The 23,263-nt window shown below is 42.0% G+C and overlaps 1 protein-coding gene across 4 annotated transcripts in view; it reads left to right on the top strand.

The window, feature by feature from the left end:
* Positions 1-23,263, top strand: part of smap1 (small ArfGAP 1) — a 133,527-nt gene that overhangs the window by 83,789 nt on the left and 26,475 nt on the right. For all 4 annotated transcript variants that reach the window (XM_072250417.1, XM_072250412.1, XM_072250414.1 and 1 more), the window contains one exon: positions 21,063-21,190. In XM_072250417.1, coding sequence (XP_072106518.1) covers positions 21,063-21,190 — 128 coding nt within the window. The remainder of the gene's footprint in view (positions 1-21,062; positions 21,191-23,263) is intronic.

The raw sequence follows: 23,263 nt of genomic DNA, 5'->3' as shown, positions 1-23,263 counted from the left end.
CACGAAGCCATGCTGACTGTCCTTAATCAGTCCATATCTATCCAAATACTTATATATCCGGTCCCTGAGAATACTTTCCAGTAATTTTCCCACAACTGATGTCAGACTCACCAGCCTATAATTTCCTGATTTATGTTCAGAGCCTTTTTTAAAACAGTGGAACAGCATTGACTGTCCTCCAAACCTCTGGTACTTCTATTGCTCAGGATGTTTTAAATATCTCTGCTTGAGCCCCGGCAATTTCTGCACTTGCCTTCCGTAGGGTCTGAGGGAACTTCTTGTCAGGCCTTGGGGATTTATCCACTCTGATTTGCCTCAGGGTAGCAAACACCTCCTTCTCTGTAATCTGTTCAGGGTCCATGAAGTTGATGCCACGTTGCTTACTTCTGTAGTATCTGTGTCCATCTCCTGATGCAAATAACTAATTTAAGATCTGCCCTTTTTGCTTTGACTCCACACATGGATTACCATTCTAGTCTTTCAGAGGACCAATTTTATCCTTTGCAATGCTTTTGCTTTTAACATATCTGTAGAATCCCTTGGAATTCTCCTTCAAGCCTTCTTTTAGCCTTCCTGATTTAAGTGTTCTGTTCTTGTTCTCCATAAACACCTAATTTGTTCTTGCTTGCCTAAACCTGCTACGCACTTTTTTTTCCCCCTCTTAAACAGGCCTCAATATCTCTTGAAAACTAAGGTTCCCTACATCTGTATCTTTACCTTTTATTCTGACAGGCACATACAAGCTTTGTACTCTCAAAATTTCATTTTTGAAGGACTCCCACTTTTTAAATACACCTTTGCCAGAAAGCAGCCTGTTCCAATCCACACTTGCCAGATTATTTTTGATACCATCAAAATTGGCCTTTCTCCAATTTAGAATCCCAGCCCACAAACCAGCCCTATCTTTTTGTATATTTATTTCGAAACTAATGGCATTGTGATCACTGGATATTGTGTTCCCCTACACAATATCTGTCACCTGCCCTGACTCATTCCCTAATAACAGATCCAGCATCACACGCTCTCTTATTGGAACTTGTGTGCTGATGAAGGAAACCTTCCTGAACATATTTGACAAACTCTATCCTATCTCGTCCTTTGCAGTATGTGATTCCCAGTCCATATGTGAAAAGTTAAAATCGCCAACTAAAACAACCTTATTTCTTGAAACGGTTTGCAATCTCTTTGCAAATTTGTTTCTCTAAATCCCTGGGACTGTTGATCATTCTGTAATTTAGCCCCATTAACGTGGTTATACCTTTCTTATTTCCAAGTTCTACCCATAATGCCTCACCAGTCAAGTTCTCTAGTCTCCTGATGAAGTATTGCCATGACATTTTTCTCGACTAGTAATGTCACCCTTCCTCCTTTATCCCCTCCTGCTCTGTCATGTCTAAAACAACAGACCCCAGAATTTTGAGCTGCCAGTCCTGCCCCTCGTGCAACCAAGTGTCACTATTGGCTACAATGTCATAAATCATGCCCCGAGTTCATCCACCTTTCCGACAATACTACTTGCATTGAAATATACGCAGCTCTGGCCACTAGTTGCACCATGCTCATCCTTTTGATTCCTGACTTTGTCTGAGGCCTTCCCAACATCTGCCTCCACAACCTCTCCATTAACTGTTCTGACACACTGGTTCTCATTCCCGTACAACTCTAGTTTAAAACCTACTTTGCAGCATTAACAAACCTTCCCGCTATGATATTAGTCCCCCTCCAGTTCAGGTGTTGAAGTGACCCTTCTATACAGGTCCCACTTTCCCTAGCAGTAAGCCCAATGATACAAAAATCTTGCACCTTCCCTCTTACACCAACTTCTTAACCACATATTAAACTGTACAAACTTCTTAGCTCCAGCCTCACTAGTACGCGGCATGGATAACAGTCCTAAGATCACAACCCTGGAGGTCCTGACCTTTAACTTGGCACCTAATTCCCTGAACTCCTTTTGTAGAATCTCGTCACTCGTCCATAATGCCTCACCAGTCATTGGTACCTACATGGACCATGACCTCTGGCTGTTCACCCTCCCACTGAAGAATGCTGAGGACACAATCCGAGATGTTCCGGACCTTGGCACCCAGGGGTCAACATGCCATCTGGGTGTTTTGTTCTCGCCCCCAGAACCTCCTGTCCGTTCCCTGAACCAACAAATCCCTATCACCCCACTGCCCCTCCTCTTCTCTTTCCTTCTGTTCCGAGTCACAGTGCCAGAAACCGGATTGCTGTGACTTTTCTGTTAGAATGTCCCCCACCCCAACAGTATCCGAAGTGATATACCTCTTACTATCTCTTCCTATCTTACTATCTATGATTAATCTCTTACCATCTCTTCTTTCAGTTAGTCCTGACGAAGGGTCTCAGCCCGAAACGTCGACTATACTTCTTCCTATAGATGCTGCCTAGCCTGCTGCGTTCCACCAGCATTTTGTGTGTGTTGCTTGAATTTCCAGCATCTGCAGATTTTTTCGTGTTTGCGTCATATACCTGTTGATGAGGGGGATGTCCACAGGGGCACTCCGCATTGGCTCCTTAAACCCTTTCCCCTTCCTATCACCCAGTTTCCTGTGTCTGGTGTAACCAGTTCTCTATGTGTTCTATCTGTCACCCCTTCAGCCTCCTGAATGATCAGAGTTCATCTTGTTCTAGCTCCAACTGCTTAATGCGGATTGTTAGAAGCTGCAGTTGGTTGCACCTCGCTGTTGTCATTAGGAACACTGGAGGTCTCCATGCCGTTCCACATCCCTCAAGAGGAGCATTCACCTATTCTGTGTGGCACTTCTACTGTCCTAGTTGAGCAGACATAAAGAAGGGCAGGAAAAAAATTACCTCGAGCTTTTCTCTGTTTTTTGCTTTTTCTGACTGAAGCCTCTCTTTGCTGAAGCCTCAAAGAGATGCAATGTTAGTGTTTATTTCAAGAGGACTATAATAAAGGTTATGGGAAGAAGGTAGATGGAATGCATTTGGGAGGAAGAGATAAATCAGTCATGGTTGAATGGTGGAGCAGACTCTATGTGCTGAAACACCAAATTCATCTCCTATAGTTTTGCAGTTTCATTTGGTTGCATCTCACCATATCCCTCTTCGTGTTTCCTATCCATGTACTTGTCTAAATGTCTTTTAAACATTGTAATAGTATCTGCCTTTACCTGTTTTATCTGGCAGCTCATTCCATATAGCCACCAGCTTCTTGCCACTCATGTCCTCTTTAAATTTTTCCCCTCCCACCTTAAACCTGTGCCCTTAACTTAGCTCTTCTTCGGTGCAGAAAACTGAAGTTAAAACTTCTGTCTGGTACTTCACTTTCAGTTGAATCTCAGCACTTTGCCTTATGTTCTTTTCTTATTCTTACAAATAGTTTATTTGACGTTTGTCTGCTTTGTAATTCTATTAAATCATTCCTGGTCTTTTACTTGTGGGTCACCTGGCAGCATAAACTTTATAATCTCCTTGTACTGGAAAAACAGTGGTCGCTGTTTTCACTTAGCCTTCCTAGCCCTACTACATAGAGAATTTCGAAGATTCTCATCCTGTTGGGTGAAGATTTTCTTTTCCACATCAGTTCAGGCATGGTGTGGTGGAACAGGTTGATGCGGCAATACAGATCTATAATTCCATGAAAGTGGCATCACAGGCCATAAAGAAAACTTCTGGCACATTTGCCTTCATAAATCTAAGTATTGAATGCAGGAATTTTGATGTTACGTTCAAGTTGTATAAGACGTTTGGGAGGTCTAATTTGGAATTCCGTTTGCAGTTTTGGTCTCGAAAGAGTGCAGAGAAAGTTTACAAGGATGTTTCCAGGACTTGATTACCTGAGTTATAGGGAAAGGCTAAATACATTAGGACCTTATTCCCTAGAGCGTAGGAGAATGAGGGGAGATTTAATAGAGGTATGCAAAATTGAGGGATATGGGTAGGGTAAATGTGGACAAGCTTTTTCCACAAGTTGGGTGAGTGTAGAACTAGAGGTAAACACTAGGAATTCTGCAGATGCTGGAAATTCAAGCAACACACATCAAGGTTGCTGGTGAACGCAGCAGGCCAGGCAGCATCTCTAGGAAGAGGTACAGTCGACGTTTCAGGCCGAGTCCTGTACCTCTTCCTAGAGATGTTGCCTGGCCTGCTGCGTTCACCAGCAACTTTGATGTGTGTTGCTAGAACTAGAGGTCTTGGGTTAAGGATGAAAGGTGAAATGTTTAAGGGGAACATGAAGGGGAGCTTCTTCACTTCGTCGTGAGAGTGTGAAACAAAATGGCAGCAAAAATGGTGGGTTAAATTTCAATTGTTTAGGTACGTGGATAGGAAGGGTATGGAGAACTGTGGTCCCGGTGCAGATTGATGGGATTAGGCAAATTAATAGTTTGGCATGGACGAAATGGGTCAATGGGCCTGTTTCTGTGCTATGCTGCTCAGTCGCTATAAGATTTTGCTAAAAGCGAACTGCGGATGTTTTTGAGTAGAGGCCCTGCATCAGAACTCAAAACTGACTAGTCCTTTTCCCTCTTCAGATGTTGTCTGACCCACTGAGTTCCTCCAGTAGTTTTTTGCTCCTGATTCCAGCATCTGTAGTCTATTGTATTTCCCTGTTACTGCTAAGCACATTACACTAATTTCCTGGTTTAGATTGTTCCCTATATTGTTATTGAGCCCTATAGATCATTCCCACCAATATTTTCTGTCATTAGGTTTTTTTATTTAGCACCACTCAAGTGTTTGGCTGTTCTCCTGACTTCCCTGATTCTGGCACTAGGCATTCATGCTCAGCTAGAAGTTTCCCTTCCCTGCTATGCATCAGGATTGATCATGGGGCTACAAATTTAATGTGTGCTACGGTTTCTTTCCTCTGAGAGGCCTCTTTCAACCTGGCTGCTCTGAGGATGGTCACTCCACTGTAGGCTTTGTTTCTCTTGCTCTCATCATTCCCATAGGTCTTGTCAATTTCACTGCGGCTTCTAGGCTTAATCTAATTTTTTTTTCTCAAATGGCTTGTATTTATTGCTGATTTTGTTTTGATTTTTTTCCTTGCATTTTCATGAAATTCATTTTAGTTCATTCTGTAGAAAATTAAAACACAGCATTTCAGGTTTGTCATAAATGACAGAATATTTCTATTTCAATAACCAATTTAAAATTGCATTTAAATTTAGAAGTTTAGTAATGTGCTACATGCTGTGTATCCTTAATCGGTTTTCAGAAATTTGGTGATACTAATTTTGAATGTTAATAGCACAACAAAAGGAAATATGCAGCAAAGAAACACTGTTCTCAAGTTCTTGGAAATGGAATCTTAAAATGGAATTAATAGAATTAGGTACAGATGGAAGTCATTTTCCAATGTTAAATTTGCACTTTTTTTTTCAAGAGGCATGCACTTACAACTGTGGCAAAACACATCAGGTGACACGCATCAAAGTTGCTGGTGAACGCAGCAGGCCAGGCAGCATCTCTAGTAAGAGGTACAGTCGACATTTTGGGCCGAGACCCTCTGTCAGGACTAACTGAAAGAAGAGCTAGTAAGAGATTTGAAAGTGGGAGGGGGAGATCCAAAATGATAGGAGAAGACAGGAGGGGGAGGGATGGAGCCAAGAGCTGGACAGGTGATTGGCAAAAGGGATATGAGAGGATCATGGGACAGAAGGCCCAGGGAGAAGAAAAAGGGGGAGGGGGGGGAAAACCCAGAGGATGGGCAAGGGGTGTGTGGCTTTGAGTCTTAATCTCTGCCTTCAGGGTTGTGCCATCTTTTGAGGGCAAGGTTCAATTTACTGTTTCTTAAGTGGGTATAAAAGACTCTGAATGTTGGTTTGCAAATTGACCAATATTTAACCATGAACCACAGTTTTAACATAGATTATCAGGTCACTATCTCATCACGGTTTTCAGTACGTGTGGTTTCCTGCATTGTATCAGAGACTGCACTTCAAAAGTACTTAAGGTTATCCTGAGATCTTAATAAGCAAATTAATTCTTTCAGAATATAGATCAGAAGCAGGTTTTGTTCTCTTCTGCTATCTGAATCATTCATGTGGAAAAGGAAGTTGAAGGGAGGATTGTGAATTTTCACATTTCAGGTTTGTATTGGTAAATGTTTGAGCTGCATATCCTTAACACTTGTATCTGGAAGAAGTATTTTATCATTTTCAGTTGTCATTCCCGGTCATTAAGTTTATGTAACAAAAACAGAATGCTGGGAAAAGGCAGCCTGTCAAGCAATATCTGTGAAAAGAGAAACCAGTTATCATGGGAATCTTCCTCTGAACTGGGCAACGAGTGGAGGGATTGTTTTTCACTATGCTTACATACCAAAGATCTAAAAACAAGACACTGGTGTAGTAAAGATTTGCTTGGTTTTGCAGTATTGCACATTTGACAAGCTTGTTATGTTAAGTTGATGAAGGTACCTTGCATACTTTTAAAAAAAAAAATTAGAAGCTAGGAAAAGAAAGAATAAACAAAATACTGGAGCACTTGGGTCAGGCAGCATCTGTGGAAAGAAAAACAGTTTCTTTTCTGGTCCAGTGCCTGTCTTAGAAAATAATTTACATTCCAAGTGCATCTTCTGTTAGGGTGAAAAAGTAGCTCGATGGTTTCCTGTCATAATTTGAGCTATTGTTTAGTGATGCACAGAATGGTATATCATTCCTGTGTTTTCTTCTTTGGGCATATTTTGAATAATTTTTGCTCCAAAGAAAGCTGTTTCATAATCATTTGTTGCATGGTGTAATAGAAATTGACCAATGAAAGATGCTGCTGTTGAATTTAGTCAAAAAATGCAGGGCCACATATATAAAAGTAGTCACAAGGTGAATTATTGATGTTGAAGTATTGTTTACTTAGTTTTGAACTTGCAGTTCCAAAAATGAACTGAGGCTGGACACGGCTTGTGTGGAAGAAATAACAAACTTTGTCAGTTTATTTCGTCACTCAGTTTTGTAGGCCAGTAAGTTTTGGATATGACATTCAGAGCCAGGTCAGCCCTTCTTAAATAAAGACACAATATTCTTTATCCCCCAGTCTTTTGGCACTTCATTGGTGGCTAAGAATAATGCAAATACCTGAGTGAGGTCTCAGAGATTTGTCTACCTTCGTATATTTTAAGATGTGCAGCATCACTGCGACTGCAGGATCTCCCTATTAACTTTCCCTAGTTCTCACGTCTTTGTCTTTATCAACAATAAAAACTGTAGCCCCCACTGGCCAGCCTCAGGGTCGCTCAGCTCGCTGTTGTCTAGGGAAACAGCTCTCGGCCCCGCCAAGCTAGGTAATAGTTCGTGTGGATGCTGTGTGATGTACCCCACCCCGCCCAAATAACAGACAATACACCAGATACGATTAAATGATTTACAGGTTCTAGATATTACTGGAACTATATAATTAATAGAGAATAAACTATAAAAGGAAAGTAAAAGGTGCCGCACTTATCAAGGTTCAATCTCTTCGTGCACAAACAATTGGAGCTCAGGACCGTCCTTCACCCTGCGATCCCTTCGGACCACCTCGACTTGCTGCCTGGGACCAACAACAGTGGTCAACCAGATGCTCCACAGGAGCCCGTCTCCGTCTCCTCTCCTCACCAAACACCCTGGACCTCGGACTCCTCAGGGTCTGACCTCGTTAGCGGACTCACAGCACCTTGTCCATCCTCTGTCTCTCTCTCCTGTCTTCTGCACAAAAACCCATGCATCACACTAACTTACAGATACACAGAAAGAATAACATTTATCACAATTGGTTTGTTCATCCTCTTATCAGTAACATAATCCAAACAAGTTGCTAGTGGGAGGACTTTCTCAGTAGTTACCATAACAGAGAAACCATTTCAATTAGATTCAAGATTCAAAAAACTTTATTGTCATTCTAACCATACATCAGCTCTGTAGGGCAGAATGAGACAGCGTTTCTCAGGGGCAGTGCAATCATAACATAACAAATGCAACACTAAATAATAAACATAACGATAAATAGTAAACCACAACAGCCACATGTCAGTTAAAATCAGTTATAAGTGTCCAGTGCAAGTTAAAAGTGACCAAAGCAGAGTCAGGTGGAGCAGCTATTTAACAGTCTGACTGCCTGTGGGAGGAAGCTGTTTAGTAGCCTTGTGGTTTTAGTTTTGATGCTTGTGTAACGTTTGCCTGATGACAGAAGAACAAACAGTTCATGGAGAGGGTGTGAGGGGTCTTTAATGATGTACCGTGTCTTCTGGAGGCATCGACTCTGAAAGAGGTCTTGGACAGAAAGGTAGGGAGACCCCAGTAACCTTCTCCGCTCCCCTAACCACCCTCTGCAAGGCTTTTTTGTCGACAGCACTGCAGCTGGAGTACCAGATTGTGATGCAAAAGGTCAGCACACTCACCCACGCCTCTGTAGAATGTAGTTAAGATGTTAGTGGGGAGTGACGCTTGTTTAAGCTTCCTCAGAAAGTGCAATTTCTGCTGGGCCCGTTTCACAATCCCAGTGGTGTTCCTGGACCAGGTGAGATTGTCGGAGATCTGCACCCCAAGGAACTTGATGTTTTCCACTCTCTCCACTGTGGAGCCGCTGATGCTGAGGGGTGTGTGCTCAGGCTGAGACCGTCTGAAATCGACGATCATCTCCTTGGTTTTGGTGACAGTAAGCATCAGGTTGTTATCCCTGCACCAGCTCTCTAGATGTTTGACCTCCTCCCTGTACATTGTTTCATCATTTTTGCTGATGAGTCCCACCACTGTGGTATCATCGGCAAACTTAATGATAAGGTTCTCCTTGAATCTGGCTGCACAGTCATGTGTTAGCAGTGTAAACAGCAATGGGCTAAGCACACGGCCTTGTGGGGATCCAGTGCTCAGTGTGATGGAGTCAGAGATGTTCCTGCCAACACGGACTGACTGTGGTCTCTCTGTCAAGAAATCCAGAATCCAGTGACACATGGCAGTGCTAAGGCCAAGCACCGACAGTTTCTCCACTAGTCTCTGCGGGGTGATGGTATTGAACGCTGAACTGAAATCAATGTACAGGATTCTGGCATAAGTGACTTTGTTGTCCAAGTGAGAGAGAACTGTGTGCAGTGTGGTGGATATTGCGTCCGTAGAGCAATTTGTACGATAAGCAAACTGTAGAGGATCCAGCGATGAGGGGAGGCTGGCTGTGATATGAGGCTTGACAAGCCGTTTAAAACATTTCCTCACTATGGGGGTCAGGGCAACGGGAGGGTAATCATTCAGACAGGCTACAACTGATTTCTTTGCTACAGGGATGATTGTGGAGGTTTTGAAGCATCTGGGGACAATAGCTTGACTAAGGGAGATGTTGAAAATGTCTGTCAGGACATCTGCTAGTACATCAGCACATTCCTTGAGCACATGTCCAAGGATGTTGTCGGGACCTCCCACTTTCGGTGGGTTGACCCTGGCAAGGGTCCTCCGTGTTTGCTCTGGATCAATGATTGGAGCTGGCTGGTCAGATGGTAAAAAGGGACTGGCTCTCCCCCTTGCTGTAGTGTTTGATGCTTTGAAGTGGGCAAAGAAATGGTTAGGCCTGTCTGGTAGAGAAGTGTCACTGTCATCAGTTTTCTGCCTGATCTTGTAGTCTGTCAGAGCTTTAATTCCCTGCCACATCCGTCTGGTGTCACCTGTGTCACAGAAGTGTCCATGTATTTTGCCCGCGTAGGCCCTTTCCCAATTATAACATAACAAAGAAGCCATTTTAATTAGACTACGCAGGAAAATAAAAGAAGAAACCCCTTACAAAACAGAGGAGAAATATTCATTGAGTACCTTGTCCATCTCCTGCAGCTCCACACATGGATGTCTCCTTTGGTCTTTGAGGGGCTCTATTCTCACCCTAGTTACTCTTCCCACCCCCCCCCCCACTCCCCACTGCCCATATCCTGATTAAAATTTCTTTAGATTTTCTTTCATCTTCTCTGCTGGAACTATCTTATATCCAGTTGGAACTATCTGATCCATTCCTCATTTTTCTTGTCCATGGCCTCTGCCTCTTGTCTTATAGGTTTCGCATCTCCGGCCATATCTTTGCTTCATTCTAATAGGAACATGTAGATCTTGAACTCTTGCCATCTCACTTGTTGGAGATCCCTTTGCCCACAAATGGTCTACTTCAGCCAACCTTTGCAAGCTCTTGTCTTAATACTATCCAAATTTGCCTTTCCCAGTTTAAAATCTGAACATGTGAACCAGATCTGTCCCTTTCCATAACAAACTTAAATTAATAGAATTTCGGTCACTGGTCTCAAAGTGCTCCCACACTTCAGTGACTTGCACAAAAGTGGGTCAGGCTTTGCTTTCTCCCTTGTACAGTCCTCAATATGGTATAAAGAAACTTTCCTTACCATACTTAAATTCCACCCCAACTAATGCCTTAATACTGTCAGTCCCAGTGTACATTAAGAAATTTTAAATCCCTTACAATGACAACCTTGCTAGATTTCCACAATCTTGTATTCAAAGTATTTATATCCCAGTTAACTTTCCTATGTTGTAATTTTCCTCTTAGCTGACTTTCCAGACTATCTTTGTGTCATCAGATTTGGTAACTATACTTGGATGGATGTACATCAAATAAGATGGCAAAATATAGTATTAATGGTAAGACTCTTGGCAGTGTAGAGAATCAGAGACATCTTGGGGTCCGAGTTCATAGGACACTCAAAGCACCTATGCAGGTTGACTCTGTGGTTAAAGCCTGATTTATACTTGTGCGTACGGGCTATGTTGTAGGCCTGATTTATACTACTGCGTAGCCCTACGCCGTAGCGAGCATGCTTTGTTGTGTCTGCGTCACTCTGCAATTCACTGCCAAAACACTAGTTGGCGGTGGGGTTTCTAAACCACTGTGTTGAGTTTCTTCGTGAGAGACATGGACGAGGAAATGCATTTCAAATATTTTTGGATGTCGGCAGGTAGATTTTACGATTTGGTTCATCGTCCCCAACTATTTATTTCACATCGGTGTACAGACACGGTGGAGAAAAGCAACCGGAAATGTGTAGGAGGAAATGCGATGCTACCAAGCGGACCAATCACAGTTGTTGCGGTCTGCGTCGCCGCGATGCGTGAGTTACTTTTCTGGGGAGGTGCACATCATCCTACGGCATAGGGTACGCGGTACCTACGGCATACGTTTGACGCAGAAGTATAAATTGGGCTTAAGAAGGCATACAGTGTATTGGTCTTTATCAATCATGGAATTGAATGTAGGAGCTGAGAGGTTAAAGTGCAGCTATATAAGACTCTGGTCAGACCCCATTTGGAGTACTGTGCTCAGTTCTGGTCGCCTCACTACAGGAAGGATGTGGAAGCCATAGAAAGGGTGCAGAGGAGATTTACAAAGATGTTGCTTAGATTGAGGAGCATGCCTTATGAAAACAAGTTGAGTGAACTCGGCCCTTTCTCCTTGGAGCGGAGGAGGATGAGAGGTGACCTGATAGAGGTGTATAGAGGTGCATTGATCGTGTGGGTAGTCAGAGGCTTTTTACCAGAGTTGAAATGGTTGCCACAAGAGGACACAGGTTTAAGGTGCTGGGGAGTAGGTACAGAGGAGATGTCAGGGGTAAGTTTTTTTTTACGCAGAGAGTGGTGAGTGCGTGGAATAGGTTGCTAGCAATAGTGGTGGAGACGGTTACAATAGGGTCTTTTAAGAGACTTTTGGATAGATACATGGAGCTTAGAAAAATAGAGGGCTATGGGTAAGCCTAGTTATTTCTAAGGTAGGGACATGTTCGGCACAGCTTTGTGGGCCAAAGGGCCTGCATGTGCTGTAGTTTTTTTATGTTTCTTTCTTTCTATATCTTCATCCAATTCATTTGTATAGATGGGAAAACAAAACAAAAAGTTAGGTCTGACTGCTGCTTCCTTTGGCAGACCAAGTAATCATCGCTTATTTCCAGTAGTTGAAAGCTATGCTCATTTTTGAAAATGCATTATATATTATTTTACAAGGCTGCTATCCTGGAATAAGGTTGGTAAGATAAGTGAACAGTTTGTTGTAAATTATTTTAAAAATTCATTTGAGAGATGTCATTAAGGACAATGTAAAATAGTAAACAAAATTTGCTTGATTCTACCATCAATTTTAATATTACAACTATTTTTGTATCTTGTGCTGTTGAACAATTTGTTCTGAAGTTTTGTCCATGAACAGGCATGTTGCTAAATAATACTGTATGTACTATTTTGCTGCTGTGGAAAAGAAAGGAAAGGTTGGATAATTTTATGTTGTCAGCGTTGTTCCTAAGGCACATTCAATGTATTCTTTTCAAAGAGGCTGGTTGATTTTGCGAAGGCGTTCTCTGAAATTTGCTTCTCTTTTAGCAATAGCTGTTACATTTACAGATCTTGATTTCTCTCTTCTGCCTTCTCCCCCCCCCCCCCCCTTCAATCATGCACATATGCACATACTCAGAGTATCTTATCAGAAGTTGTTTGGTTGTGTAGTTCTTTTGCTGGATATATGACTGTTATGAATGATGCTGCAAAATTGGTACCAATTTGAGTGGTGTGAGTAATGGCATGTTTCAGTCATATATGCAGGGCTTTATATTTGTGTTGAATGGACTTGATGTGAGGTGATAGACAGGAGCTACAGGGAGATAGTCATCCCTGGGCTACAAGGGTCAGAAAACTGGGTGACTGTCAGGAGGGAAGGAAAATGCCCGGATAGTGGAGAGCACCCCTGTGGCTGTCCCCCTCAGCAACAAGTATCTTGTTCTGGATGCTGTTGAGGGGGATGACCTGACAGGGGACGCCCATGGTGACCGAGTCTCTGGCACTGAGCCTGGCGCTGTTGTGCAGGAGGGAAGGAGGGAGAAGAGAAATGCGGTAGTCGTAGGGGATTCCATAGTCAGGGGAACAGACAGGAGATTCTGTGAGCCTGATAGAGATACCCGCATGGTGTGTACGAGATGTCTCGGACGGGTCCAGAAGCAGCCAGTTGTCTTGGTACATGTTGGTACCAATGACATAGGTAGGTCAAAGGAGGAGGTCCTAAAGAGAGATTTCCAGGAGTTAGGAAGGAAGCTGAGAAGCAGGACCTCCAGGGTAATAATCTCGGGATTGCCACCTGTGCCACATGCTAGCGAGGATAAGAATAGTAGGATCAGGCAGGTGAATGTGTGGCTGAGAGACTGGTGCAGGGGGCAGGGCCTCAGATTCTTGGATTATTAGGATCTCTTCTGGGGGAAGTATGACCTGTTCAAAATGAACGGGTTACACCTGAACCCGAAGGGGACAAATATCCTAGTGGGAAGGTTTAATAGAGCTGTTAGGGAGGGTTTAAACTAATTTGGCAGGGGGATGGGAACTGGAATGATAGAGCGGAGGAAGGGGAAAACAAATAAATCTAAAATAGTGAGCAGTAAAGATGTCAGGAAAGACAGGCAGGTGATGGGGCAAATTTGCAGCCATTTGGATGAGTTGCAGTGCAATCAAAGCAAAAAGTACTAAATACTGGTCTTAAGGTTTCATACTTAAATGCACGCAGCATAAGGAATAAGGTGGATGATCTTGTACAGCTACAGATTGGCAGGTATGATATTGTGGCCATCACTGAGACGTGGCTAAAGGATGCACATCTCTGGGAGCTGAATGTCCAAGGATACACGGTGCATCAGAAGGATAGGAAGGTAGGCAGAGGGGGAGGCGTGGCTTTATTGGTAAGAAATGATAGTAAATCATTAGAAAGAGGTGACAAAGGATCGGAAGGTGCAGAATCTTTATGGGTTGAGCTCAGAAATCGCAGGGGTAAAAGGACCCTGATGGCAGTTATTTATAGGCCTCCAAACAGCTGCAGTGATGTGGACTACAAATTACAACAGGAAATAGTAAAGGCTTGTCGGAAGGGCAGTGTTATGATAATTGTGGGGGATTTTAACATGCGAGTGGATTAGGAAAATCAGGTGGGCACTGGATCTCAAGAGAGAATTTGTAGAATGTCTGTGAGATGACTTTTTAGAACAGCTTGTTGTTGAGCCCACTAGGGGATCGGCTGTGCTGGATTGGGTGTTGTGTAATGAACCGGAGGTGATTAGAGAGATTAAGGTGAAGGAACCCTTAGGAGGCAGTGATCATAGCATGATTGAGTTCACTGTGAAATTTGAGAAAGAGAAGCCGAAATCCGATGTGGCGGTATTCCCGTGGAGTAAAGGAAATTACAGTGACATGAGAGAGGAACTGGCCAAAGTTGACTGAAAAGGGACACTGGCGGAAAGGATGGCAGAGCAGCAGTGGCTGGAGTTTATGCGAGAAGTGAGGAAGGTGCAAGACAGATATATGCCAAAAAAGAAGAAATTTTCAAATGGAAAAAGGATGCAACTGTGGCTGACGAGAAGTCAAAGCCAAAGTTAAAGCAAAGGAGAGGGCATACAAGGAAGCAAAAATTAGTGGGAAGTCAGAGGATTGGGAAGTTTTTAAATGCTTACAAAAGGAAACTAAGAAAGTCATTAAGAGGGAAAAGACGAAAGGAAGCTAGCAAATAATATCAAAGAGGATACTAAAAGCTTTTTCAAGTATATAAAGAGTTAAAAGACAGGTGAGAGTAGATATAGGACCGATAGAAAATGATGCTGGAGAGATTGTAATGGGAGATGAGGAGGTGGCAGAGGAACTGAACGAGTATTTTGCATCAGTCTTCACTGAGGAGGACATCAGCAGTATACTGGACACTCAAGGGTGTCAGGGAAGAGAAGTATGCACCGTCACAATTACAACAGAGAAAGTACTCAGGAAGCTGAATAGTCTAAGGGTAGATAGATCTCCCGTACCAGATGGAATGCACCCTCGTGTTCTGAAGGAAGTAGTTGTGGAGATTGCGGAGGCATTAGCAATAATCTTTCAAAAGTCGATAAATTCTGGCATGGTTCCGGAGGACTGGAAGATTGCAAATGTCACTTCGCTATTTAAGAAGGGGGCAAGGAAGCAAACGGGAAATTATAGACCTGTTAGCTTGGCATCGGTGATTGGGAAGTTGTTGGAGTCGAATGTTAAGGATGAGGGTACGGAGTACCTGGAGGCATATGACAAGATAGGCAGAACTCAGCATGGTTTTCTTAAAGGAAAATCCTGCCTGACAAACCTATTACAATTTTTTGAGGAAATTACCAGTAGGCTAGACAAGGGAGATGCAGTGAATGTTGTATATTTGGGTTTTCAGAAGGCCTTTGACAAGGTGCCACACATGAGGCTACTTAACAAGATAAGAGCCCATGGAATTACGGGAAAGTTACATATGTGGATAGAGCATTGGCTGATTGGCAGGAAACAGAGTGGGAATAAAGGGATCCTATTCTGGTTGGCTGCTGTTTACCAGTGGTGTTCCACAGGGGTCAGTGTTGGGGCCGCTTCTTTTTACGTTGTACATCAACGATTTGGATTATGGAATAGATGGATTTGTGGCTAAGTTTGCTGATGATACAAAGATAGGTGGAGGGGCTGGTAGTGCTGAGGAAACAGAGTCTGAAAAGAGACTTGTGTAGATTGGAAGAATGGGCAAAGAAGTGGCAAATGAAATACAATGTTGGAAAGTGTATGGCTATGCACTTTGGCAGAAGAAATAAATGGGCAGACTATTATTTAAATGGGGAGAGAATTCAAAGTTCTGAGATACAATGGGACTTGGGAGTCCTCGAGCAGGATACCCTTAAGGTTAACCTCCAGGTTGAGTCGGTGGTGAAGAAGACGAATGCAATGTTGGCATTCATTTCTAGAGGAATAGAGTATAGGAGCAGGGATGTGATGTTGAGGCTCTTTAAGGCACTGGTAAGACCTCACTTGGAGTACTGTGGGCAGTTTTGGACTCCTTATTTAAGAAAGGATGTGCTGACATTGGAGAGGTATGGAGAAGATTCACTAGAATGATTCCAGGAATAAGAGGGTTAACATATGAGGAACATTTGTCTGCTCTTGGACTGTATTCCTTGGAGTTTAGAAGAATGGGGGGGGGACCTCATAGAAATATTTTGAATGTTAAAAGGCATGAACGGAGTGGGTGTGGCAAAGTTGTTTCCCATGATGGGGGAGTCTAGTATGAAAGGGCATGACTTAAGGATTGAAGGGCGCACATTTAGACCAGAGATGCGAAGAAATTTTTTTAGACAGAGGGTGGTGAACCTATGGAATTTGCCACGGGTGGCAGTGGCGGCCAAGTCATTGGGTGTATGACAGAGATTGATAGGTATCTGAGTAGCCAGGGCATCAAAGATTGTAGTGAGAAGGCGGGGGAGTGGGACTAAATAGGAGAATGGATCAGCTCATGATAAAATGGCGGAGCAAACTCGATGGGCTGAATGGCCGACTTCTGCTCCTTTGTCTTACGGTCTTATGGATGTTTACAATTCCATCCTGAATGCTGCTTCTCTATTTTGAGTGGCAATGGGCCAGGAATTCCCAGAAGCTGGTTAGTTTTTTTTAAAGGAGGCTTTGGGAGTATCCTTGAATTATTTCCTTCTACAGGTAGTTAGTCTCGGATGCATACAGGAAGGCAGTCCTGTTCAGTAGACAGTGAATTTTCTGGTAGGTTAGAAGCATCAGCTGTCGTACACTTGAAAACACTTTTTGCCGTGCATCTCTGGAGACGCAGTTCATTCGCCCTTCTGTAACAACCACTAGACTCAGTGGTGAGAAAACCACTTTTCCAAAACCAGGAATCTGGGATGTCTGCACCACCTGAACCCCAATCTGTGTAAATACTCCTCCTCCCAAAGCAATTGGCTGTCAGCAAGAAATAACAACAGATCATACACTGCATACAAAAGTAAAGAAAGTATATTTACAAATTTCAGCTGTATCTCATCTTGAAGTTGTCTTTAACTTAAGCACTGGACCCACAGTTTGCATGAAAACATACACCACCTTCCCAATGTCGCTCAAAATGCATCTTGAACGAATGGGCTCCCCAACAGGAGTACTCGTCCTTGCCCCTTGAAGCCATTCATCTGCACAAAGCACCTTGTGCAACAGGGACAGCACCCTCAGCCATCATTCCTCCTGTGTCTTCTCCCCAGCTCCTGCCAAAAAGACCTTGGCCCACACCAGTTTCAGTCACAAAAACCCTTCTGCCCAGTGTTCTCTAGAAGCTTTCCCAATTCCACCATTCTGATTGGCTGACACAACCTTCCGAAGTTGAACAATGTAGCCCCTTTAGCTCAAATCCAAACATGCTAAAAGCAAAACGGACTGCTGTTATAGAACTGCTGAAATGAAATACCTGCAGCACCGAAGTAAAAATCTTAACCAGGGGATTACACACTTTTCACCAAAGAGCCAGAAACTATGTTCACAAAATGTCAGAGGAATTCACTAAGCCAGGCAGCATCTATGGAAAAGAGCAAACAGTTGACGTTTCGGGCTGAGACCCTTCAGGACTTCTGATGATGCTTGTAATAGTAGTTAACCAAGCACTTCTGAATGCACACGTTGAAACAACGGCCAAATGGAATAATCCAAGTCATAAACAAATGAAATATTCAGTGCACAAGATTGCTTATTTGCATATTGTAGAAGGACTTCGGGTATCTTGTACTCCAGATCAACTATCATGGATGCTTAATCCATGAATTCAAAACTCCAGAGGGACAATGGACATTAAGAACAGATCATGGATCACAGCTACTATTCACTCTGCCACTCCTGATGCAATTATTTGTTTTTAGTTTTAAAAATCCTTCTGTTAGTCTCCAGAAATGCCTGGTGTATCAAAGAAAACAAGCTGTGGATGTTTTGGCTAAATTGGGTGAAACCATTTTCTCAAGATTTTTTTTTACTAATAAAAGATGCATAGTTATTTTCCCTAGCTTCACAGTCATCTTCAGAAAGTGTTTAAGTGCTGCAGGTGACAGTTCCAGTTCTTCACGCTGCTCATTTTACAAGCAGTTCTGTAGCTCTTTAATAGAACTTGAGCTTCAAATTATCCTGACATATCTTGATGGGGATAACATATTGATTTCCTTTGATTTTGATGTGTCTCTCACCTCATTCTCTCAGTTTGAAATTAACACAAGGACTTTTTAAGTGGCGATTGTGTTATCAGGTGTAATTATAATGGACATTGTTCAATTCTGTTTATTGTTTCTCCACAAGTACACATCAGTATTGTTCACCTTTGTCTTCCCCCTCCCTTCCTTGTTAGGAATTGATATCAAAACATACTTTAAATCATTTTTCAAGTCAGAAAATCCAAAGTATGTTGTGCCATATGTATTTTTTATTATATTTGTAACAGTAAATCTTATTTGTTTGTATATATGACAGGGAACAAATCCTAATCTGATTTTAAATATTTTTGCTATGTAACTTTAACATAATTCTCTCCTGCATCTTTCATTTTCACATGTATTCTTAAATCTGAAAGATCATATAAATTCAAGTATTTATTCAGTTGAATAGCATTATGGGTTATAAATATTTTACCTAGGACTGTTTTGCTTTAATGCTTTTATTGAATCTCATACTCAATAGTGATATTAGATTAGATTGAGAACACTCAGTCCTACTTTATTGTCATTTAGAAATACATACATGCATTAAGAAATGATACAATGTTTCTCTGGAGTGATATCACAGAAAACAGGACAAACCAAAGACTAACACTGACATAACCACATAGTTATAACATATAGTTAGAGCAGTGCAAAGCAATACCATAATTTGATGATGAACAAACCCTGGGCATGGTAAATAAAGTCTCAAAAGTCCCCGAGTCAATCAACTCCCAAGTCCCCGATAGCAGGCGGCGAAAGGGAGAAACTCCCTGCTATAAACCTCCAGGCACCGTCAACTTGCCGGTGCCTTGGAAGCAGCCCACCACAACAGACACTGAGTGCATCAGTGTGAAAACTTTGAGCTTCCGACCAGTCTCTCCGATACAGCTTCCCGAGCACCATCCTCTGCTGAACGCCTTCAACCTTGCCCCGGCCGCTGAAACACACAAAGCCGAGGATTTCGGGGCCTTCTGCTCCAGAGATTCCGGTTACCACACAGTAGCAGCGGCATTTATTGTCTTGCTCTAAAGAAGTGAGTGCAGTTGATATTATTAGGGAGATGGTGTTTCAGAAACTGAAAGATCTGAAGGAGCTAAGTCACCAGGACCTGATGGACTACACCCCAAGGTTCTCAGAGGTAGCTGAAGAGATTGTGGATACATTAGTAATGATATTTCAAGAACCAATAGATTCTGGCATGATTCCGGAGGGCTGGAATATTGCAAATGTCACTCTACTCTTCAAGATGGGTGGGAGGCAGAAGAAAGAAAGTTCTAGGCCAGTTAGCCTGACTTTAGTGGTCGGGAAGGTGCTGGAGTTGATCGTTAAGGATATGGTTTCAGGGTATTTGGATGCACATGACAAAATAGGCCAAAGTCAGCATAGTTTCCTTGAGGGGAAAAATCTTGCCTGACAAATCTGTTGGAATTCTTTGGGAAAAAAATAACAAGCAGGATGGACAAAGGAGAATCAGTTGACGGTGTGTACTAGGATTTTCAGAAGGCCTTTGACAAGGTGCCACACATGACACTGCTTAGCAAGCTACAGGCCCATGGTATACAGGGCAAATTCTAGCATGGATAAAGAGGTGGCTGATTAGCAGACAACAGAATTTTCTGCCTGGTTGCCAATGTTTAGTGGTGTTCCACAGGGGTCTGTGTTGTGTTGGGACCGATTCTTTCTACGTTATGTGTCAATGATTTGGATGATGGAATTGGTAGCTTTCTTGCCTTGCAAAGTTTGCAGATGGTATGAAGATAGGTGGAGGAGCAGATATTTTTGAGGAAGTAGAGAGGCTACAGAAGGACTTGGACAGATTAGGAGAATGGGCAAAGAGGTGGCAGATGGAATACAGTGTTGGCAAGTGTATGGTCATACACTTTGATAGAAGGAATAAAAGCACAGCAATTTTCTAAATGGAGAAAATTCAAAAACCGAGGTGCAAAGGGATTTGGCAGTCCTCGTGCAGAATTCCCTGAAGGTTAATTTGTAGGTTAAATCGGTATTGATGAAGGCGGATTCTAACGTTAGAATTCTTTTCAAGAGAACTAAAATATAAAAGCAAGTATACAATGCTGATACTGTACAAGGTACAGGTAAGGCCTCACTTAGAGTATTCTGAGCAAATTTGGGTCCCTTATCTACGAAATGATGTGCTGACATTGGAGAGGGTTCAGAGGAGGTTCCTGAGAATGATTACAGGAATGAAAGGGTTGTCATATGAGCAGTGATTGAAAGCTTTGGGCTTATATTTGCTTGAATTTAGAAAAATGAGAGGGGAATCTCATTTGAACCATAGAGATAGAGTGGATGTGAAGAGGATGTTACCTTTGGTGGGGGAGTCCAGGATGAGAGAGCACAGCCTCAAAATAGAGGGATGTTCATTTAGAACAGATGAGGAGGAATTCCTTTAAGCAGAGGGTCGATTTGTCTGTGGAATTCGTTGCCACACATGGCTATGGAGGCCAGGTCACTCGGTGCATTTAAGGTGGAGGTTGATAGTTTCTTGATTAGTCAGGTTATGGAAAGATGGCAGGAGAATGGGATTGCGAGGGAGATTGATCTGCCATGATGAAATGCCGTAGCAGACTTGATAGGCTGAATGACCTAACTTTGCTCCTAGGCCTATAGTCTAGGTAATCATACCAAGTGAAAGGAATAGCTGCTGAAAACTGATGCAACTTTGGAGCTCTAATGTTAACTTCTGAAAACAGTGTCCTATGTGGTTTCTTTCTAAAGATTTATTGGTGCGATATCAATTTTTCCAGGTGCTAGCAAATGTTCTTGTTCACATGTGATCAACATAAACTTGTACTATTTTGGGCCCTGTTATCTGGTTGCATCAGAGTTGAATGCTCCACTTCTTTTTGTAATTGTTAGTTCATTATCTATTACTGCACCATAATTGGTAAGAACTTTTCCTCTTGGGTAAGCCACTTTTATACAGTTAAAAGCTAAGCAAAATGTTGGCACAGCTGGTAGTTTAGGATCTAAATAAATAGTGTTGTGTCCAGTTTGCTCTCTAAGATGCATCTTGAAAAGCTTATCGTAGTGAACTTAAACCTTCTGCTTTTCTCCTATCAAGATACACCTATTGAAGCTCCTATTGCTAATGGCAGCACCACTTCAAATACAACTTTGAATGATGACCTTGATATCTTTGGCCCCATGGTTTCTAATCCTCTTCCAGCATCAGATACACAGTTACACCAGGTAAGTAAGCTTTATGTGTTATCACATGCTCTTTTTATTTCCATGTCTTTTGAGTGACAGGGGCAATCCATTGTAGGTCTTCCACTTCATCTGTCTTAATGTAAACATTTGTTTACTTTTACTATTGTTAGATGCGGTGGGAATCTAGGGGGAAATGACGAAATGCTGAATGAGAGAAAATGATAGTAATGGCCCTGTAAAATGGAGGAGCAGGTCTGAGGAGTATCATTTATTAATCGTAAAATCTAAAAATCTGAGTGAATAAAAACAAACCTTTTAGTATTAATAAAAACTCATTCCTTATTAAACTCAAACAAAGTTATGACACTTTTGAGCCATGCCCATTACAACTTAAAAAAACATCACCAGCTCTATTCATCTGCCTATTTCTTGATTTGATGCCTTATATACTGTAGGACTACAAATACTTAATAAATGTGAAAGTTTTTCCCTGAACTATTTTCAAATAGCTAATTTTGAATTTGAATTTTTAATTACTGGACTCTGCTAGAGTACTCTGGGGCTGGGTGGTATATTAAAATGTGTTTCTTAATGCAAAATAGATCAAGGGATAAGGGAGAAGTTAGGAAGAGGGTATTAAGTGATGAGCAGCTATGATCATTTTGAATGGAGGGTAGGGCAGAACTGCTGATGGTGTCTCACTGTATGCAGTTGTGAACTATACTGCCAACTTTTGTTATTTGCAGCCTTCTTAATTGTGTGCCATAATTTTGAGCTTTGATTTTCTGGCTCTGCTGCTTAACTTTACACAATTTCAGCAATAGGGTTAAAGAGGAAAGGTTCAGTATACTCACAGATTAGTTTAGTATGACTAATGGATAACTATACACTCAAAAAAAGCTCCCAAATATTACATTAAAAATCTGAAATGAGTACTAATGTTTGTTTCTTATCTCTCTTCCTCCTCACTCCTCCCAACCCTCTTCTAATGGTGGTTCATATTAGTCCTCTGTTTCTGTTGCTATCCATTACAATATCTGGATCAATTGTTAACCTGTCGAGTGATTTGTAAAAATGAAACCTGTTCATTTCTCGAGTTTGGCCTGTACGTGGATAGATCTGTGAAAAAAAATAAGTTGCTTAATATTAAATTGAGGATGGAAAACATAAGTAATAGTTGGGATTTCAATCAGAGATTTTCAATGCAGTTGAATTTCTATTTTGCATTTTTTATTATCTGAGCAGATGCTTTTTCTGTTCTTCCAGTCGTAATTTTAATCCCTGATCATCACCACCAGTGCTGTCAGTTAGCAGAGAGCCATAAATTATTTTATTCCCTCCACATGGATAGATTTTTTCCTGAGATGTGGACATTACTGGAAGGCTAGTATTCATTATGTATTGCTAGATCCCTTGAGAAGGTTGAAGGTATTTGGCACTCTTGCCTTCAATAAGGGCAGTGAGTACACGATGGACAAGACATTTCTGAGAGTACTGCGTGTAGGTTTGGTCATTGAGCTGTATGAAGGATGTCATTAAGCTGAAATGGGGACAAAAAGATTCAGAAGGATGTTATTGCAATTGAAGAGCTTGAGTTATGAGGAGAGGCTAGATAGGCTGGGGCTCTTTTTCTTTGGAATGGAAGTGTTTCAAGGTTGACATACAGAGTTATACAAAATCATGAGGGGCATCAGTAGAATGAATGGTTAGTCCTTTCTAAGATTTAAAGGGGTTGTAAAGGGCCATTTTTCCCACAAAAGTGGCACGTGGAATAATTTAGCAGGGGAAGTGGTAGGTTAACAGTGTTTAAAAGGCAGTAGACAGGTACATAGATAGGAAAGGTTTTGAGGGATTATGGGCTAAACACAGGCAAATTATGCTAGCTTAGATGGGCATCTTGCTTGATTTGGCTGAGTTGAGCGAAAGATACGGTTTCCGTCCTGAATAACTCTTGACTTCGAAGTGACCGCAAGTTGCCACCTTGATGGCTTTAGTCTCTGTGTGATGAAAGCATTACTATACAAAATCAGGAAATTAAGGATATATATGGAGTAACGAAAAATAATAGGAGTATACATCCAGGTAAGGATTTGGGTAGTGCCTCAGTTTAAG

The sequence above is a fragment of the Mobula birostris genome, chromosome 2 (assembly GCF_030028105.1).
Source record: "Mobula birostris isolate sMobBir1 chromosome 2, sMobBir1.hap1, whole genome shotgun sequence".
Classification (NCBI taxonomy): Eukaryota; Metazoa; Chordata; class Chondrichthyes; order Myliobatiformes; family Myliobatidae; genus Mobula; species Mobula birostris.
This window is presented reverse-complemented; position numbering and strand designations above follow the sequence as displayed.